At 43.5% G+C, this 20,463-nt stretch overlaps 1 protein-coding gene across 1 annotated transcript in view; it reads left to right on the top strand.

Moving 5' to 3' along the window:
* Positions 1–20,463, top strand: part of LOC144786062 (cytochrome P450 3A21-like) — a 344,860-nt gene that overhangs the window by 47,518 nt on the left and 276,879 nt on the right. Inside the window, exons 2-3 of the mRNA XM_078665007.1 lie at positions 1,916–2,009; positions 19,946–19,998. Of these exons, the coding sequence (XP_078521133.1) occupies positions 1,916–2,009; positions 19,946–19,998 (147 nt within the window). The remainder of the gene's footprint in view (positions 1–1,915; positions 2,010–19,945; positions 19,999–20,463) is intronic.

Below are 20,463 nucleotides of genomic sequence, written 5' to 3'. Positions count from 1 at the left end.
CCCATGAAGTACAATCACACACTTGTACTTGTCTATAATGTTTGAAGTCAGGAGGGTATATGGTGTTCTGACAATAGTGGCCTACTTTAAAACTGAGGGAACCAGGTTCGAGTCCCGGCGTCTGCACAATATCCCGTGATTCTGGGCAAGCTACTCAATCTCAGGGGCCTACAAAACATGCATGTGACCTTGTGTAATGTAACTGGTGCTCACTTAAATGGCTCCAATACCTTCTGGTGGAGTTTGCACTATATACAAATTGCTAAATAAAATAACGTGCTCAGAAGACATACAATCTGGCCCAAGTACACACACACACATCCATGCCACTCTCTGTGGTACAAACAGTCACAAAACAGGCCTGTAGAATAAACACATGGCCGCACCAACACACACACACACATTCACATAAATCTATGCAGCGTTAGAGATATGATGCATAGAGTGCGGGCCGTATGCTCAGAAAAGGGCCAGTTATGAAAGAGAGAGAGCGGTGTACCTGCTCTTTCTACTACTTGTCATTATGTTGATGGGAGGGGAGAACTCTGCCTCTAAGACATGAACACAGTATCTCAGGACAGTCTAGCTGAACATGCACTGGGAAGGCCAATAGGTCTATCTTTCATTTGGTAACATGTACACACCTGTAAACATGCAGTTTGCATGCATTAGCACATTAATACCACGCCTATTGGCTTTGCCAGTGCTTGTTGAAATGAAACACATTTAGGACATATTAAACCCTCATAAAAATCAGGCAAATGTGCAAACCGGGGCTAATTACATGCTTGCCAGCATATCTCCCTGACACCAAGAACCTACGGACTTTTAAAACTGCAACATTTTTGTGAATTTGTACAATTTACAACTATAAAGACTTGTGTTTAACCACCTTGGCTCAACGAGAAAAATATTTTATTGACTCTGCTTATATGGAGTTTCCCGAATTCTTTGTGGTAATATTACAAAATAGTAGTTGTGTTACTTCAACCACAAATCATGATAACACTGCAAATGTAACATTAAATGCGAATTATATGTTTCCACATTTTCCCCCAGTCAGAGGTTAAACAAAGCATGCTGTACAGAATGCTAGCAACTTTCACTATGCTGTACAGAATGCTAGCAACTTTCACTATGCTGTACAGAATGCTAGCAACTTTCACTATGCTGTACAGAATGCTAGCAACTTTCACTATGCTGTACAGAATGCTAGCAACTTTCACTATGCTGTACAGAATGCTAGCAACATTCACCATGCTGTACAGAATGCTAGCAACTTTCACTATGCTGTACAGAATGCTAGCAACATTCACCATGCTGTACAGAATGCTAGCAACTTTCACTATGCTGTACAGAAACGTGGTGTGCTTTTTGCTCTGTGCTAGCAACATTGACCATGCTGTACAGAAACTGGATGGGTATATATTGGCAATGGTACCCGGCGAGCCTTTTGTACACTAGTGCACACTGCTGAGCATGTTTTTCTCGTGACTAACTAGACAGTCTGAAGTTAAAGGGATGTGAGATCATTTATACTCACAAACAGACAGCGCAAAAGTGAATCTTGTGATAAAAGGCATAGCAAAGCCCCAATGTTCACTCAGACACGTAAAAGCAGCAGTTCTTGTGACAAATTCATGTACTACTAAGCAAGGAAAACACTAACCAACTTCACTCAACCCCATACTTTTAGGCACAATCTTTCATGTTGTGATATCGTATGAACATATTTGTGATGCGTAATCCTACAAAACTTTCAATTGTAAAAAAAATGAAGTGTGATGGGCTTTTACTTACACAATGTTAACATGATTTTTCACCTTGACTTTCTTTAAGGGTAGGCATTTTTTGGGTTGACATGTTTATTGCTGTCACTTTTTGATTCTGAAAAAGTGTTTCTTTTCCTCCACAGCTATGGAACCTGGACACATGGAATATTCAGGAAAGTGGGGATCCCTGGACCGAGGCCCCTTCCATTCTTAGGAACACTTCTTGGGTCCAGGAAGGTAAGTGCAGAAACGTTAAGATTTCTCTGTACCATTGCCTTGTTTCATTGATCACATATCCCTCAACACTGCAATTGTCAGGAATTCAAGGAACATGTGCTCACTAGATGAACTCAGCTTTGTGAGCATAATTATGCAGGACAGGGTTGGTCCCAGCTTCTGGTAGCTGGGGTGCTGCAGCAAAGGAATGTGTGTGGTTTGGCGGCCCAGTCAAGGGTGTGTCTTTCACGACTACTAGGCAGACAAGTATTCAGGCCAAAAAATCATGTCTATCAGCGCATCGCAACACCTGGAACTGCACATTATGTTCTATTTTGTGCTATTTTGTTCACTGTCCTTTGCACTGCACCTTTTTCGTTTTCCTCCTTGGCGGTCCTCCCTTTGTCACTCAGGTAACTCTTCTTGTTCTCCCAGTACTCGCTGCATTTCAGCTCCTGTTCTCCGTCATTCATCCATCTGGCATATTTGTCAGTTTCCATCACCTCCTTTGTTCAGTCTATCAGACTCAAGTTACTATGAACTTCTATCTCCGAAAGTTGTTCTAGGAACAACATAGAACCCACCAGTCTCCTTCCACTGAACGTATCAATGGCACAGTAACTTTATCTTGCAAATGTTAAGGGAGTCACCGTGACACTCATCCTGCTCTACTGCGGGGAAAGCTCCACAACTTGGGCTATCAAATATTTACAAATGTTCACTCAGGATTTTCAATACATAGGTGCAAGGGGTAGTAGTTCATGAACTCAACAGTAGATTCACAATCCAGACACATGAATCTAACTCTCCTAGCTATTCAATAACCTGAGGCTTCTGTAGACTGCACTAGAAGAGGTCAAAGAGTTCAAACGATTCAAGGATGTTTTTTTGGTGATACTGTAGAAGTTGTAAGATGCCCTAAAAGCGAAAAACATCTGAGATGATGTACTCGATGTCTGACTTAAAGATTGGCTCCTAGAGAGCCAGTAACAGGTGAATAGCAGAATCCAACCCGATGAAGAGCAGAGCCCAAGAACGGGCGTCCTCTCATCTACAAGGAGAAAAGCCAAGCACTTGGTCACACCATGGTTGATGTTTTTTTAGACTGCCAGTTCCTCAAATTCCACAGTAGATCCTTGAATCCACAGTAGATCCTTCAATCCCAGGATTCTTGAATCTTACAGTGGATCTTCGAATCCCGCTGCTGTACTCAGATGGGGCATGCAGTCACAGCTTTTGGGGTCTCTGCATGGAGACAGGATTGGCTGAGCTGGTGATTGAGGGGGTGGGTCACAATTGGACAGCGCGCAAGTGGCAGCCACAGTCCTGGTCGGCCTAACTCTTGCTACACCAGTGGGGATGATATCCCGAGTAGCAATGTGCAGATCAAGAAGTGGAATGGACAACCAATAATGCCCCCACCAGAAGTGGATGGGATTTGAGGTGAGCACTTGTATGCAAGCCTTGACTTAGTCAGCCCTAGGTTCAGGGTGCCCTGCTGATAGAAGCTGGTGAGCACAGATACCAAAATGGAGAGAGGTGGTTACATTTGTTTGAGTACTACAGCACATGCTTATCTGTGATAACTATATCTATTAACAGTGTGAAATGAGCACTTAATGACACTGGTGAGATACTCTTACAGAAGAACTCTGCTTATTTGAACTGCTGTGTGAGTGAGTCAAGCTGTCTCTCTATCCCTCTCACCTGCTCTCCCTAAAGCATTCCCGTTTCCCACGGGGAAAAACCTCAAATGCTGGTTTACATTAATTTAAATTGTAGAGGCGCATTATAGGAGTGATACTTAACAACGCTGTATACCTGTGCCTGCTGTGCAAAAGGGGACACCAGCTGTGATCTGCATGGAAAGGACACTGGTCATCATCTGTTTACTATGGTCACCAGAAATCTTTTTGGAGTGGAGTTGATGTAACTAGTTTGACATGGTCTCAAGATATGTGGGTAAAATGTGTCCCAGGTTTGATATTTGTGAATTGGGAACTAGATATTATTTGTTTGATGTAGGGTGTCAAAGTGATCTTTGTTTCAAGGAGCACTGCTGAGTAATAGGGACATCAGATATGATCTGTGTGAAATGCACTCCAGGGGCTGTATTATAAATTGTGCCATGCGGGAGTGCAACAGGCGTGTACTCCAGGGCACAATGGTATTACAGAGGGGGCCACAGATACTTGTGTAATACTGATAGCGCTGGTGCACGTGTTACCCCAGCGCAATCATTAGAGGGCTTTCCCTCATTTGCATGGGGGTGTGGCCTCATGCAATGAGGGAATCACTTTGCCTCTGTAGTCTGCACCCATGCCGTATTATGAACACAGGTGCAGGGGCAAACACGCCTTACAGGAGGCGCACTGAAAGTGTACCACAAAAATATGGCACACTTTTAGTGCATCTCCTAAAGATAGCCCTCATTTGGGGAAAAAGGGGGTCCCATCGACCTCCCTCCCCCAGACATCCATTGCAGGTGGGTGTAGTTACTCACTGCATCTGCTTTCAAGAGGATTTCTCCTCCCACTTGAAAGTGCAGGCGGGTAACTGCCTTCCCTCAGTGCAGCGCATTCTTTGTAATATGGCGACCTGCCCCGGTTTGCACATGACACACTTTTGAAAAGTGCGCTGTATTCATTATATAGCCCCAGATTTGTTTTCCATGGGAAATGGAAGCTAAATGTGATTTTGGGAGCAGGACCTGGATTTTTTTTCGTGCGGGTTGATTCTAAATAGGATCTTTTGAGATGGACCCAGATGTGATCTTCGTGAAAAGGACATCAGATGAGGTATTTAAGAGTGTGAACAGAATAGGATGGCACACAGCGTTTTTGTAATCCTAAAGTGTGGTGGAAACAAATATTTTAATATGATCAAAACAAATCAATACACTTGGTGATGACATTTCCAAACATTACCATTTGCGCGCAGTTAAACTCTATGTCTGTTCAGTTGTCTGTAATGGCAGCGCACCATCACACCATGCGCACTCCACAGTATGCCACTCCACTTACACTACTCCGCTCTACAACACTTTACACCACTTCACTCTGCTCCACTCTATGTCATGTCATGACACTCCATGATACTCCACTGTAAGACACTCTACAACAACGCTTGCCACTCCACTATACTCCCCTCCACTCTACACCCCTCCACTCCATTCCACCCCACTCCACTCCTATCTACCCCACTGGATTCTACCCCACTCCACTCCTATATACCCCAACCCAATGTACCCCACTGCAGTCTAATATACCCCTCTTCACTACAATCGACCCCACTCCAATCTATCATTCCAAGCTACCATACTCTAATCCATCCAATCTACTCCACTCCAATGTACCCCACTCCACCCTAATCTACTCCCACTCTACTCCCCACCAATCTACCCCACTCTACTCCACTCCAATCTACCCTACTCCACAGTACCCCAGTCACCCTACTCCACTCTACTGTACTCCAATCCACCCAATCTGCCCCAATCTAACGCACTCCAACCTAACCCACCATGCTCCACTCTACCCCAATCTAACCCACTCCACTTCACTCCAATATATCCCACTCAAATCTTCCACACTCCAATATAACTCACTCCACCCCAATCCACCCCACTCTAGTTTAGCCCAATCTAGTCCACTACAAACTACTTCACTTCAATCTACTGCACTCCAGTGTCCCCCATTCCTCTCCACCCCACTCTACTCCAACCTACTCTACTCCACTCCACGTCAAGCTACCCCCTTATTACTACCCCACTCCAATCTAACTGGTTCTACTCCACTGTACCCCAATTTACCCCACTCCACTCTGCCCCAATCTACCCCACTCAATATCAACCTACCTCACTTCATTCGTATCTACCCTACTCTGATCCACCCAATCAACCCCATTCCAATCTACCGCAATATACCTCATTCCACTCTACCACAATCTACCCTGATCTACTGAACTCCTCTCTACTGCAGTCCACCCAAATCTACCCTTTTCCACCCTCAATCCACACCTTTCTCCCCCTTTCGACCCCAATCCATCCAAATCTACAACAATCCGCCCAAATCTACTCCACTCCACTCTACCCCACCCCACCCCACTCCAATCAAACCCACCCCAATCTACCCCACCCCACTCCACACCAATCTACCCCACTCCACTCTACCCCATTCTTTATCACACTCTACCCCAGTCTACCCCACTTCAGTCTACCTCAGTCTACCCCAATATACCCCACTACAATATACCCCACTCTGCCTCACTCCACTCTAAACCAATCTTCCCCACGCTGCACAACCCCAATCTACCCCACTCTACTGTAAACATATCTACCCTACTCCATGCTATCTCAGTCTGCCCCACACCACTCTACTCAAATCTACCCCATTCCATTCTACCCCACTCCAATTTATCCTATCTCCCACCACAGCACAACACAACACTAACGTTTAGCCATGCTGAACAGCAGCCACACTGGTGTACAAAATGGCAAAAACACATTGCCAAAGCCAACAGCTCTTGCATAGGCGAGACTTATTGGCTTTGCCAATGCTTGTTGTGAGAGTGTTCCCAGATGTGATTTGGGCTGTGCAAATGTCACAGATGATCTCTGAGAGCAGGATATAGGTATTTGTGGTTTAAGGAGGTGGGCACGACACGTTATCTTCGTATGGGAGAGTGAAAATTTAAATCTCACATTAAGCAACAGAAATGTTTTTTTTGAATCCAGGCTTCTGTTCTGCTTTACATTCCTTGTATCCGCAGGATTTCATCTTTCTTGCCTCTCACCGAGTAGTCTTACACCTGAGCTCTCTGGGGGCTCTCTTGGTTATTGTTCATTAAGAGACATCTATCATAGCCAATGTTTTGTAAAGTAGATAATGAGTGATAGAGGACAAAACACTGACACATTTAGGGCTCCATTACGATGTCGGGTGGATCGCCACCGCCATGGTGGCGGTGGCGATCCGCCCAACAGAAATGCCCGCCTGCCACCCTTTTCCCCCCCGCCACATTACAATGGCAGGGGGACCGCAACAGAGGGAAGCACCGCCCGCCACTTTTCCGCCCCGGTCGCCTTGCTGCCGGGGCGGAAAAGGAATAATATGGTGGTGATGTCTAATAAACACCGCCAGACATATTATGATGTGTAGTGCGCAGTGCCTTTCCGCGGCGGCGATGCCACCACGGAAAGGCATGTGGTCTTCATTCTGGGGGCCCCCTGCGGGCCCCCAGAGTGAAGTACAGGTGAGGGGTGCACATGGGGGGTACCTGTGGTACCCCCCTTCATTGTCATTTGCAAAGCGGCAGGCACCACGCGGTGCCTGCCGTTTTGCAAATGACAATGTTAAAGTGCATTTTCAGCATTGTGGCGGGCGGTCCCGATTTACGATGAGATGACGGGCGGGCAAAGTCCGCCCGTAATCCCAATGGACCCCTTAGTCTCATGTGGGTATCAGATGTTTTTGCCTTATTACTGGAGTGGAAACCATTCCCTTCTTACTGGTGCTTCGTTTGTAGACAATGCAGTGAGCTAACTAAAGGTAGTGCCACTGGAAGTATTTTGGAAGAGGAGTCTAAATTGTGTAGCAGAATGGACTAAATGCATCTAGAAAGGGTAAATTATGTGGCATTATGTGGCCCATTTTGTAGTCTTATTGTCTCACAATTTTGAATTTTAAATCAACTTGATAAAAAAGGACCCCAAATACCTTAAAAAATCCATAGATTTCTTATGAAAGGAAAATATATATATTCACCAGACCCCATTGAAAAAGTTACCAACAAGTAATCATTTTGTTTTGCCTGGAAGCTCATGAACACTATTTTATTAAAGAGTCCCCGGTCATTCCAAGAGCAAAATAGTGTGTGTTACATAAGTGTTCGCAAGTAGACTTTTAACAATTAGCAGAAAACAATTTTCCATGTAAATGCTTATGGTAATGCACACTGTTTAACTGTTGGAACCAGAAGGAGAAATGTAAAAAAAGGTGTGCCTCTTTTATTCTACTTATAAAAGGTATATTTTAGAAATGGTCTTTGGTTTTTAGGTCTTGTGCGTGTGGGTTTGCTTTCCCCATCTGGTTCTTTTATTCTCAATGCACACTTGGGCCTTTCAAGCACATCTTTCCTATAAGAAAGACCCCTGTAGAACCATGCATGCAGGCCGGACTAGGCTTTTATATCCTGGTGGGCTGGAGCCTTTACACGCCCTTTTTCGAAAGTCCATGGCCACTCCTGGTGCCTCTGTCACTTTCCACAGTTCCCTGAAGGGGCTTCAAGAGAGAGGCAGAAAAGGAGGGAGAAATGAAGGGAGGGCTGGAGAGAGCGAGAGATCAGAGAGGGGATAGAAAGGCTGGATGGTGAGAGAGAGAGAGAGAGAGAGACCGAGCAGAGCAAGGAAGCAGGGATGGATTCTACATTTTTGTGAGAGTTTGTTTTGGTTCCCCAGAAAGGCCCTGGCCATTATTAAGATATAAGACCTTAGAAAGAGAAATATACAAGTGTTTTTATGTACACTGGGTGCCCTCTTGAAGCAGTGGCAGCTGCTTTTGAGCAGTGCAAAGTAAAGAACATATAAAATGATAATAACTTTGAGTTATTGTCATTTTATGTTTCCTTTGCAGGAGGGGAGGTGGGCAGGGCTGCTTCTCTTCTCCAAGCAGGGTAGGGAAAGAGTTGTTGCCCACTCCTAAGGGCGCAGTGACTATTTGGTCAGCCCTCTTGGGTCGTCCAAACCAGTCATGCGCACTTTCCCTGTTCTCCATGCAGGCTGCATTACAGCCTAAGTGGAGAAGATGCCCAGGCTCCAATTCCCTGGTTGAGCGTTGAACCAGCATTGCAGCGTTGTTATTGGTCAGGGGAGCCTGGATGCGCACCTGGCTTCCTGTTCCTCAAGTAACACGAGGAGAGCAGGAGCAGAGACGGGGGACCCGGCGGAAAGGTAAGAGTATTTTTTATTTTTTTTTGCATTGCGCAACCCCGTGCCTGCCCAGCCTTCCGCGAGCCATGCCGGCTGCCACTGTCTTGAAGTAACTGTTGCTCTAACAGCGGTGTCTCTGGTATAGCCTGAGGTTTCACGAATAATTAAACAATATTTTATTGGGAAAATGAAGGAATCATTGTTTCTACATTTAAATTTTTTAAGATTTTGAAAGCTCCCTTTCACAGTCCATGAAATGGAGACATTAATACTACCTCTGAAGAGTGTCCTGCATTAGCACCAGTTTAACACCTAAATGCAGCAATCCACAACTGAAGGTGGACAGTTTTACTTACATTATTTCTTCATTCATTGCATATTCAATAAGCAAATTATTATAATACATAGAACCGTATTTTAATAAATCACATTAAAACACATGTAATAAAATGCAAGATTATAAAACCACAGTCAGTAATACAAAACAGTAATGCATTTAATCAACAAATGATTCTAGGAAGATGAGTGAGTTGGGAAGTAACCAAGATAAAATAGGATCTTACACGTGATTACTGTCCTGTTCCAAGACTGCAAAGTTCTGAACATCCAGCTGATGAATATCATGAAACACGTGCACTCCTGGCTGGTACCACCTTGGAGAGATTAAAAAAAAGATGCCGACAGTATTGTTTGTACTGAGTAAATAAATGGTAAACAGGGGTTTTAAATATTTTCTGTAGGGAGCAGATGCTTAAATCACTTAAATAACCGTCTTTAATGTTACTTTACTCTAGCCTCAGTCAGCCATAACTTAGAATAATGAAAGGTAAAATGTAAATACTGGAGTCGCATTTTAAAGGAAGTTTGTACCTTTTAATATCTCTGTGGGGTCAGGAAGGAATCTGTAGGTGCCTGTAGAGGCCCTAGTATAATACTAAGGAAGGAGCATAGAGTTTGATTGGAATTCTAAACTTTGATATTTTCTTCAAGTTAAATATAACCTCCATTAAGAAACTATTCTGACATGGCTGTATCAGATTTAACTTTAAGTTCATTTTAAATAAAGATGGGTACATTTGTGATTTCTTTCAAGCACCTCCCAAAGAAGGGATTGGACAGAGAGAGAGCGAATGAGGCCAGCTCTGGATAAATTTAATAAAGAGAAGTCATTTTATCACACATTTTAACTATGATTTCAACACTATTCAAGTCATACAGTTTCACGTGGAGTACTCTGTCTAACCCTAAAATACTCCTACGATCAGATACTTCAAGATATTCCAAATTCAGCACGAAGTTGACCTTTTTATAAGTTAGAACAATAAAGAACAGGAACAATGGTGGTGAAAGAAGTGTGGCTCAATGGTTAGAGCGGCAGACCCTGATGCAGAGATCTAGCCTGGGACCAGGGTTCAATTCCCCGCCTCGGCGGGTCTTGGGCTCAAAATTCCACAGACCTGATAATTCTTGCCTCGGTGCCTATTCCAATCATGGAGTCCCACTCTGCAACCCTGGGCAATAGCTTGCTTAATCTCCACAACGCTAAGGATGCCTGGCCTCCACCTTGGGAGGGCCCAGGAGTGGACACCTCACAGGGAAAGCCAGGATGGGTTCCACAGCGGTATTCGTACAAGCGCCTTGAGACCCTTGCGGGTGAGTAGTGTTCTATACAAGTATCAATTTACATTTACATTTTGTCCAAAATGTCCTGTTTTTCGCTTGTCGTTATGGCATAAACCTCGCCCGGCGTCCCTCCTCCTGTTCAATAAATCTGGAAAGCAATTCGCATAGCTTTCGTATAAAATAGAATAGCAGGGGGCAAATGTTCTGGGCTTTCATCTTGGTCAGGGGTCAAATGTTCTGGGCTTTCATCTTGGTCTAAAGTTTCTTCTGTCAAATCTGTTAGAAGCATTACTAAGATCAATGAAACAGACTGCAACTTTGTTCATTTGTACTACCTAACCAGCACATGGCCGAATAAAGGGCTTGATTTAGATCTTGGCTAACAGGTTACTCCATCACAACGGTGATGGTTATCTCGTCTGCCGAAATATAAATCCCATTGTATTTTATGGGATTTATATTTCAGTGGAAGGGATGTCTGCCATTAAGCCGCCTGCCAAGATCTGAATCAAGCCCTACATTTTCAGCTGTTGAGAGGAACATGATCATAAGTTGTGATTAATTTAATATAAATAAAGATTGCAAAAAAAGAATCTTCATCAACGGTTTTATCTCTGAAAATAAGGTAGTCCTCCATTCGAGCAGGTCACAAGGAAATTAATTTAACATCGGGTTGGTGTCATTGACTGGGGCATGCTAGTCTTTTTCACTTATGCCACAATCAAGGTGGATGTTTTTTGCTGAGTCTTCTTGGAAGATATCCCCATTCTTTTTCCTCCTATTTTGGTGTATTTGTTAGAAACTTTAGACATCTATTTTAATCTTTATGGTAGTTTGTGTGTTGGCAAATGTGTTTAATGCACAAAGTGTAAATAGCAGAGCTTTTTACTTTTTTATAGAAATATTTCATTAATATTTTGCAGGTAAACATTAAACTTTTTGCCTTGTACAGTAAGGGAATAGACACAAAAAGATACAGTGATATCACAAGGAGATGTAATGAGTCCCACAAAATAACTCCCAGACGTAAACAACAGGTGCTATGAATGGTAATCAGATCGACAACCTGTGGTATTCCCACGATTTTTTCCAGACTTTATCATATTTTTGCGGCACCCTCTGGCTACATAAATTGTCTCCTTCAATTTGCCACTCCAATCCATCTTGTTTGTCCACACCTCTAGTGAAGGGAATACAGAGGAGGTCCAATGTCGCATTTAGCCAGTAAAGTGCCCAGGCGAACCAAAGTCTCGTCCCCCTTTGGGCCCCACCAGTTCATCCAAGAACCTAAGTAGAGAAATGTTCGGATCAACATCTATAGTCATACCCATCACAGCAGATAACACAGCTAAAACAGCAGTTTTAAACACAGTGGTCCCTAAACAGAGAAATATTCAAACAAATAATACATATAGACTCAATCTGTAATATATTTGAAGCTGTCCAGCCAGACAAATATTTTAATATTCAATTAGTTTAAAAAAAATGTGAACGCAAGACATTTAAAGTGGGACACAAGCCTGTATCCAACTTAGCAAATAGGACGAACAACGTTTAACACAAAAGGCTCAAAAGTTCAGTGACTTAATGTACACCAGATACACTTTCTCACTAAATATTGCTCATGTGTAATGGTGTCCCACTATATTTTGTTTGTAACATCAGAATGTGCTACATACAAACAACTTACTCTCCCTGAGCCTTTTGTGTTACACGTTGTTCGTCCTATTTGCTAAGTTAGATGCAGGCTTGTGTCCCACTTTAAATGTCTTGCGTTTATTTTTTAGAAAACTAATTGAATATTAAAATATCTGTCCGGCTGGAGAGCTTCAAATATAGTACTGACTGAGGGCCCGATTCACAGAACTAACTTAAGACAAAATCCTAAACTTACTACCATTTTGGTATTCACAGAAGGCACTTACTCATTTTGGTATTCAAAGAAGGCACTTACTCATTTTGGTATTCACAGAAGGCACTTAGGGCCAGATGTAGGTAAAATAGAAATACCAAATTATTAATACCGAATTCTACCGAATCGGTATTAAGAAATCGGTATTTCAGATGTAAATAAAAAAATCGGAAAAAAAATACAGAATCAGTAAAATGTACCGATTCCTTAATACCGATCGGTATTACCGATTCCTAAATACCGAATCAGTAAATTCCGAATCGGTAAATACAGAATCGATAATTAAAAAAAACAGCAATTGAAGATTCAGCGAATCCTGTGCATCCACATCACCTCCCAACAAGGTAGTGGCCGCACCCATGCAGCTGCACTGAATCAGAATCTGCTGAAGAGGCAGGGTGTGCAGAGGAGAACACAGGAGCAACTGAAAGAACATTTCTTGATACAAAATGCAGAATGGTCAACAAGGAGAGTGAAATGATGGTGCAGAAAGGAAAAGAAAAATCTAATTTAGTGAAAGGGAGCTGGAGGTCCTGATTGAGGAGGTGGCAAGAGAACACACAAAGCTGTTTGGAAACAGTCACTGCAAGTGCCAGAATCCCAGAAGAGAAAAATATGGATTGGAATACAGGAAAATGTAAATGCCATTGGAGTGACCTACCGTGAAATAGACGTACTCAAGAAAAGGTGGTACGACGTCAGGAGCCTGGCAAAGAAGATGGCCAAAAGGAAAAAACAAGCCAGCCTGACAGGTGGAGGAAGAAATAGAGCACCTGCACTGACTGCATTGGAACTGCTGGTGGAGTCCACCATTGAGCCTGAGAGTGTCAGCGGGATCGAGGATGCAGACAGCTCAGCCAGAGCTGGCAACAAACAAGGTAAGGTGCATGCACACCAAGCTGCGCCCCCCACTCCCTAACCCTATTCCCCAATGAGGCAGTGTGAATCTCACTCCAGTACATGTTTTAGTAAACTCCAGCAATGCATTATGGGAGATGTAGTCAGTGTAACACCTATCATAACAGTCATCCCACAGAACACAAAGGCATGTGACACACATCAGTGATAAGCAAAGAGAGACAGTAAGATAGATTGGCAGACATGAAAATGTATTTTTTCGAAATGCTGCCAGACAAGTAAGCTAATGTACAATTTGTCTCCACAGGCGAAACATCACGCAGGTCTGCACATGTCAAGGCAGGAAAGGCACCCCGGATGGAGAGAACGGAGGAGGCCATTTCAACTACAGGTCACACCACACCACACCACCACCACCGGCATCAACACCACCACCGGCATCAACACCACCACCTGCAACAACAACACCACCACCTGCATCACCATCAGCGTCACCACCAGCATTACCAACACCCAGGAGGCATGCAGCTGCCAGACTCCAAGAGATTGAGTTGTCCATAGAAGACTGCAGGAGTGAAGAAAAGTCAACGGTGCCAGTGGATGGCAATAATGCAGGATCACAGTCCCCCACAGAGCGATCACACACAGGTGCCAGACGCTGCAGGGCTAGGGAACCCAGTCCAACTTTGCAGGGCGAGGAGCATGGTGTGTTTGCAGCTCTGGAGGTGAACATGTTAAAGGTCCAACGCCTGCAAGGGAAAGCAATCCAATCAGTTCAGCGGCAGATGGGATACGTGACAGCAAACATGCAGAATATAGAGAAGGGCATCTGCTCAATGAACACAACACTGACTGAGGGCATGAGGGACATGGCTGAGGGCATGAGGGACATGTCCCAGTCAGTGAAGCTGCTGTGCAGCAAGCTTGATGAGGACAGGATGGCATGGCGCAGGGAGAGGCAGAACATGGAGAATTATACCAAGGCGGTGAACCTCCTTTCCACTGCCACTTCTCTGCTCTGCAGGCGCTCCGTGGCCAATGCAGGAAGAGATGGCACACTGCAGCCGTGATGTGTCAAGGGGACTTGTGACAGTGACCACTGCACTTGAAGTGCTCCTAAATAATCAGGCTGCCAATACTGGTACAGGTGATGTGGGGGACAGTGAAGAGACAACAAGTTGCATCAGTGTAACGCCCCCTGTAACTGAGTCCAGGAGGTGCAGCAGACGTCAAGGGGCTGGCACTGGATTGATTGCCAGTACTACAGTCTGCAATGGGAATGCAGCAATGTTGTGCGTGGCCGCAGGAGGTAATGCAAGCCACACTTAGTATAGCTAACTGGGTGACTTCACCCATGACATCTTTGTAGGGTCTTTACAAATAGGACTGCCATGTTGAGCCGTTCATATGGTGGCGTAGTGCCAATATAATAAAGTATGTCATTCAAATACAACAACTGGCTGTGTCTCCTTACTCAAAAATAGTTGCGTGTGATCTCAGCCCGTCTTTGTCTTCCATCTGGTGCTGGAGCCACTCCTGCTGCGTTGGGCTCTGGCTGTGCAAAATATCATCATCGTCCTCAGAGTCCATTAATTCAACTGCTGTACCTTTCTTAGTGGCAAGGTTATGCAGCATAGCACAAGTTGCGATGATCCTGCAGCAGATGATGGGTAGGTACTGACGTGCACCACCGCTTTTGTGGAGGCAGCGGAACCTGCTTTTCAATCGTCCAAACGTGCGCTCCACAACGTTGTGTGTTGATTTGTGCGCCACATTATCGTCTCTCACTTGGGGTTGATGGGTCTAGGTAAGGAGTTAGGATGAATGACAGCACAGCATATGCGCTATCACCTAGGTGAGGAAGACAGTGCCATTAATAACAGTCATCAACCCATTCATCTGCAGTATACATCAGGGTGTGTCACAGTGATTTACCTAGCAGGTATCCTTCTCCAAATTCTCCCGTAGCCAGGCGTGTGTAGATCCTACTGTTCTGGAAAATGTATGAGTCGTGGGTGCTCCCTGGAAATTTGGTCACGATGCCGGTGATTACGTTGGCTGCATCACACCCATTAAGAGAGTGGGTGGATTTTCTGTTTCGGTAGATGTACTCAGTGGCTGCAGGTGGGCAGATTGGAATGTGTGTCCCATCAATGCACCCTATAACATGCGGGAACTGTGCCTTTTGGTAAAAGTCTGTCTTGGTTTTCTGCAGTTCCACCTGTGTGGTTGGGAAGCTTATGTAGTGATGCATTCTCTGCATCATGGCATCCAGGAACTTGTTAAAGAAACGGGACAGGTAACTCTGTGACACACCACCTACCGCAGCTATCACCCCCTGGTAACTGCCAGATGTAAGTAGGTGTAGGCTACAGAGCACCTGCACATGTGGTGGTATCGCGTGCGCCCTTGGTGTTGGATGCTCCAGGAGTGGGTGCAGGTCCCTTATCAGGTCCAGGATGGTTTGGGGGTGTAGCCTGTACCTTTCATGGATCTCTGCCTCAGTCAGTTGGAAGAGTGTGATGCGCTGTCTGCAAACGCGCTCCTCCCATCTCCAGATCCTCACTCCTGCTGCCTGTAGCCGTAGCCGCCTTGCAATATCATAGAGGGACGCCATAGTGATCACACTGTTGCATTTTCGGGCTGTATAAATACAGTGCACCTGATTACCACCTGCTTTGAGTCAGTCGTAATTACCGACTCTTAAATACCGAATTTGTGAACATTCAGTTTTACCGAATTTTTCGGCATCTCTTTTCTCGTTTTTACCGTTTCTTATTTACCGATTCGGTATTTGGGGGTTCGGTAACTCAGAATCGGTAAATTAGGAATCAGTAATAAGGAATCGGTATTTACCGATTCCTTATTACCGATTACTTTCCTACATTGGGTATTGTTAAATACTGGTTGGTAACGCTAAAATCTACTGATTTTCAGTATTACCGACCTGTATTTAGCTACCTACATCTGGCTCTTACTCATTTTGGCATTCACAGAAGGCACTTACTCATTTTGGTATTCACAGAAGTTAGGACTCCTAACTTTAGGGCTCCTAAATGCCTTCTGTGAATACCGAAAGTCTTAAAGTTAGGATTTTTCTCAGTTTAGGAGTAGTAAAGTTAGGAGTCCTAACTTTAGGACTCCTAAATGCCTTCTGTGAATACCGAAAGTCTTAAAGTTAGGATTTTTCTCAGTTTAGGAGTCCTAAAGTTAGGAGTCTTAACTTTACCACTCCCTAAACTGAGAAAAATCCTAACTTTGAGACTTTCGTGATTCACAGAAGGCATTTAGGAGTCCTAAAGTTACGACTCCTAACTTCTGTGAATACCAAAATAAGTAAGTGCCTTCTGTGAATACCAAAATGAGTAAGTGCCTTATGTGAATACCAAAAGGGTAGTAAGTTTAGGATTTTGTCTTAAGTTAGTTCTGTGAATCGGGCCCGGAGTCTATATTTATTGCTTGTTTGAATATTTTGCTATTTAGGGACCTCTGTGTTTAAAACTAGTAAACTACCTAAGGTCCCTGACCAATTGTAACTGGACCCCCTTCTTTTTCAAAGCAAGCACAGCTAAAACAGCAGGCCAAAATCTTTGTATCACAGGGCATTGCCCCACAACATGGAAAAAATCCCATGCGGGGTTCCTGCACCGACGACATGCCGAGTGGTCTGTCAGCCCCACCCTGCACAGTCGTAGAGGGGTCATATAGGCCTGATGGAGGTATTTAAATTAGAAAAATCAGAGTCTAGCTGAGATGGCTTAGGTGCATTGAGCCATGCTGCCGTCACGTGTCTGCTTCATCCAAAGGTGCTACCCAACCCTCTGCACCGTTCTTTCACTGAAAGTAGTGATGTTTGTGGGTATATCACCAGGGATCTATATATCTGGAATATCCTGCCCTTGTCCAAGGGGCCCATGAGGATTTTGTTTTCCGGGGCACTGTATTCGGGGAGATCCTGAAGCTCATCACTATGAGCATGTAGGGCATGACTGAGCAGTAGATAACAATAGAATTAGGAGGATGGCATCTGAAATTCCATCTGGAGTTCTTGAAAGGATTTATATGTTGACCACCCTAAACATCACCAAGACGCGATAACCCAATAAAGTCCCACCCTTTGTATCCCACCAAGGAGGAAGGAGACCAGCTTTTTATTTTTAATGCAGTCCCTTTTAACCAGGATGTAGGAGAGGAATAAAATGTAGAATTACTCTGAAGACAGGTGGGACTGCTGATGGTGGGCTTGTCACTAGACAGGCAAGTACAGAGACAATATTACACACGTCCCCAAACTAAAAGCGTGTCAGCAACATTGCTCTTGTAAAGGTCTTATCTATACAGTTGGACCAGGTTAGAATTTTATCCAAATAAGCTTGAGTACTCTTTATGGGACCATTGGTTCTGACGCCAAAAATAGAACAGGGTTTGTTTCTAACTATTACAGGCTCTTTCATCCCAGAGAAAACAACATGCTATAAGAAAATTCTTGCTATCAAGGCTATGGATGAATGTATAATCATAGACTTGGTCAGAAAACCAGCCAAGGACACAAGACACAGTCAAAGAATGCTCAGGGACCGCAGAGAGATATATGGGTGAAGTCAAGAGTTGCATCCAGTGGGAATCTGTCTTTCAGTGATCTCTGTTACGCACTTATAAGCTCAAAGTAGAGATCTTCGCCACTTGGATTACTTTCGGACCTAAGATAAACAGAGGGGCGATGCCAAATAGATTGTTGCAGGCATAGAAATTAGCATCACAGTCTTATGTCCCAAATAAATAACATTTGAAATCACCTGTCAACACAGTAGGAAAGTGTACATATTATGAATATAACAAGTTTACATGCAAGGGGATCACATGTTCATTTGATGGGAGTGAGACCTACATTTAATAAAAGAAAAGATCAAAAATAACACCTTGATATTGGTTGCACTTGAAATGAAAAAATTGTTATAACCGGGAACTAAACCAGGACCAGTGCATCACTAGTGGTCTTTCTCACTGTAATGAGCCCACCTTTACTGTGTTCATGGGTTGAGGGCACAGACCTGATGCCAAAGACAGTGTAATCTTCAAATGTCAAATAAGAGATGTGCCCGCATTCCTGCAGACATGCAAAAACATAATTCGGAAGAAAGCTGAAGGAAGATTTCATCTTCTCAGTTTTCTGTATGTCTACTCAAGTCTGCAATATTTCATGTGCAGATATTTGATTTGAAAGACATACATGAGTTAGGCCTCCTATTTCATAATCATTCTTGTGTATAGGTGGTGAATTGTTTATTCAAGAACCCCACCAGTACAATTCAAGCTGGTACAGGTGTCACCAGCCGAATTACTCGTTCTGTTGTTCAAAATATATATTACCTCTCAGATATAATTGATGTGTTTAAATGGTTCACTATAGAAGCATTATACAGACTTGAACCAGTAAGGGTACTGAATCATGCATGTTGTGTAGTTCTGGTGAAACGTATCCATAGTGTTATGTAATTTCAGATGGTGGTAAGTAAGCTGGATGAGGTACATCATATTCAAGTTATATTATTATACCCTTATATCGGAAAAGTTGTAGAACACGAAGGGTGTTGTTGTGTTGGAGAGAGTAATCCTAGTGCATTTTTCCTGTGGGCCAATTTTTGCCTCCAGGAATTCTACCCTTTCGCAATGACTTATGTTAATATTGGTCAGGACTGGTATCATATTTAACAATTTTGATATATTTCCCCTCTTAAAGCTATCAAAAGGCCTTCCGACTGAAAAGGAGAAATGCATATTAATTTAGGTGAACAACACTTACAACGCAACTTTTACATCGCAGAGCCTTTACAACGCAACCATTACAACGAAAACTATTACAACGCATTGCTCTGGGGGGCGCTCTAGGATAGGGAATAGGTTAATTTACTATCCAATAACCTTCCCTAGTGTCCACGGGGACTGGAGTTGGAATAGTAAATTAAACTATTCACTCTCCAGCCCCCAAAGCACTATGCTTTGTAATGGACTGCGTTGTAATAAATGCATTGTAAAGGCGTGCGATGTAAATGCATGCGTTGTAATGTCATACATCCATTAATTTATATAACTTACCACAAAGAGTTTTTTACTTTCTGATAATATTTGGAGATAATCAATGAGTAGAAAAATTAACATCTAAGTCAATGTATGATGCTAACGTGGATGACCTACCACTTGTATTAGAATTATTTGATTCCTTGCATTTGGAAAAAATAGTTGCCCATATATGGCAATAGGCAGCCCTAATAATGATATTCTAAGGTGCAGAAGTGGTTTGTGACCAGAAGCTCTGGATGTCACACCTTGAAAGGGTTACCCCCTGATTAGCAGCTTTTAGACTTTCCAATATTTGTAATTGAGTATAATCATCACCATGCCAATAAGTGGCTTTTCCCAATTACCATCCACTAAGCTGCACTTGACCATTTTTTATTTGATTTTTGGTTGATGGCTTGGTTTATTACAAATTAATAAGAACTTGTGTTCAAAGGGAAATTCTGAAAACGTGTTTCCTACATGTTTTAGATCAACATTATTTAAATCAAAGGTAACGATTGTATATTCATTTCTCTTACACTTTCATCATTAAACACCTTGATGTGGCTTCCTTTTTAGGGTGTATTGCAGTTTGACATGGAGTGTTTTAAAAAATATGGAAAAGTCTGGGGGTAAGTTTAAACTATTTCCTTATCCTTTGGCCATTACATTTTTTGTTCACAGTTGTCTGATATAGTGTCCTAGTCATTTGTCTATGAAATCTGTTTTTTCTCAGTTCCTTTTTAGGTCGAGCCTAGCATTGCAGCTCGCATGTGCTGCTCACTCTGAGAGGCGTGCAGCTGTAGAGCATGGTGTGTAAGCCTCGCCTTCTCTCCGCCCATATTTTTGATTGGCTGGTATCATTGTCCTTGGTAAATGCTGGCTTCCGATTGATAATGAGGCATGTTAGTCCCTCCTTGTTACCGCCCTGCCCCCATTTGTTACCTCCCATCAGGACTGGATCTTTTACTTGCGGCGTTACACGGTCTCCTTCATAAGTCGGTAAGCACTTTTTTGGTTTGTGACTAACTAATGGCGACAATAGCGGCTGCTTCCTGCCCGGCAAGTCACGTGCTTCGATCCACTCTCTGGCTACC

Source organism: Lissotriton helveticus, chromosome 10 (genome assembly GCF_964261635.1).
Source record: "Lissotriton helveticus chromosome 10, aLisHel1.1, whole genome shotgun sequence".
Classification (NCBI taxonomy): Eukaryota; Metazoa; Chordata; class Amphibia; order Caudata; family Salamandridae; genus Lissotriton; species Lissotriton helveticus.
Note: the sequence above shows the minus strand (reverse complement) of the source record. Positions and strands in the feature narration are given on the sequence as shown.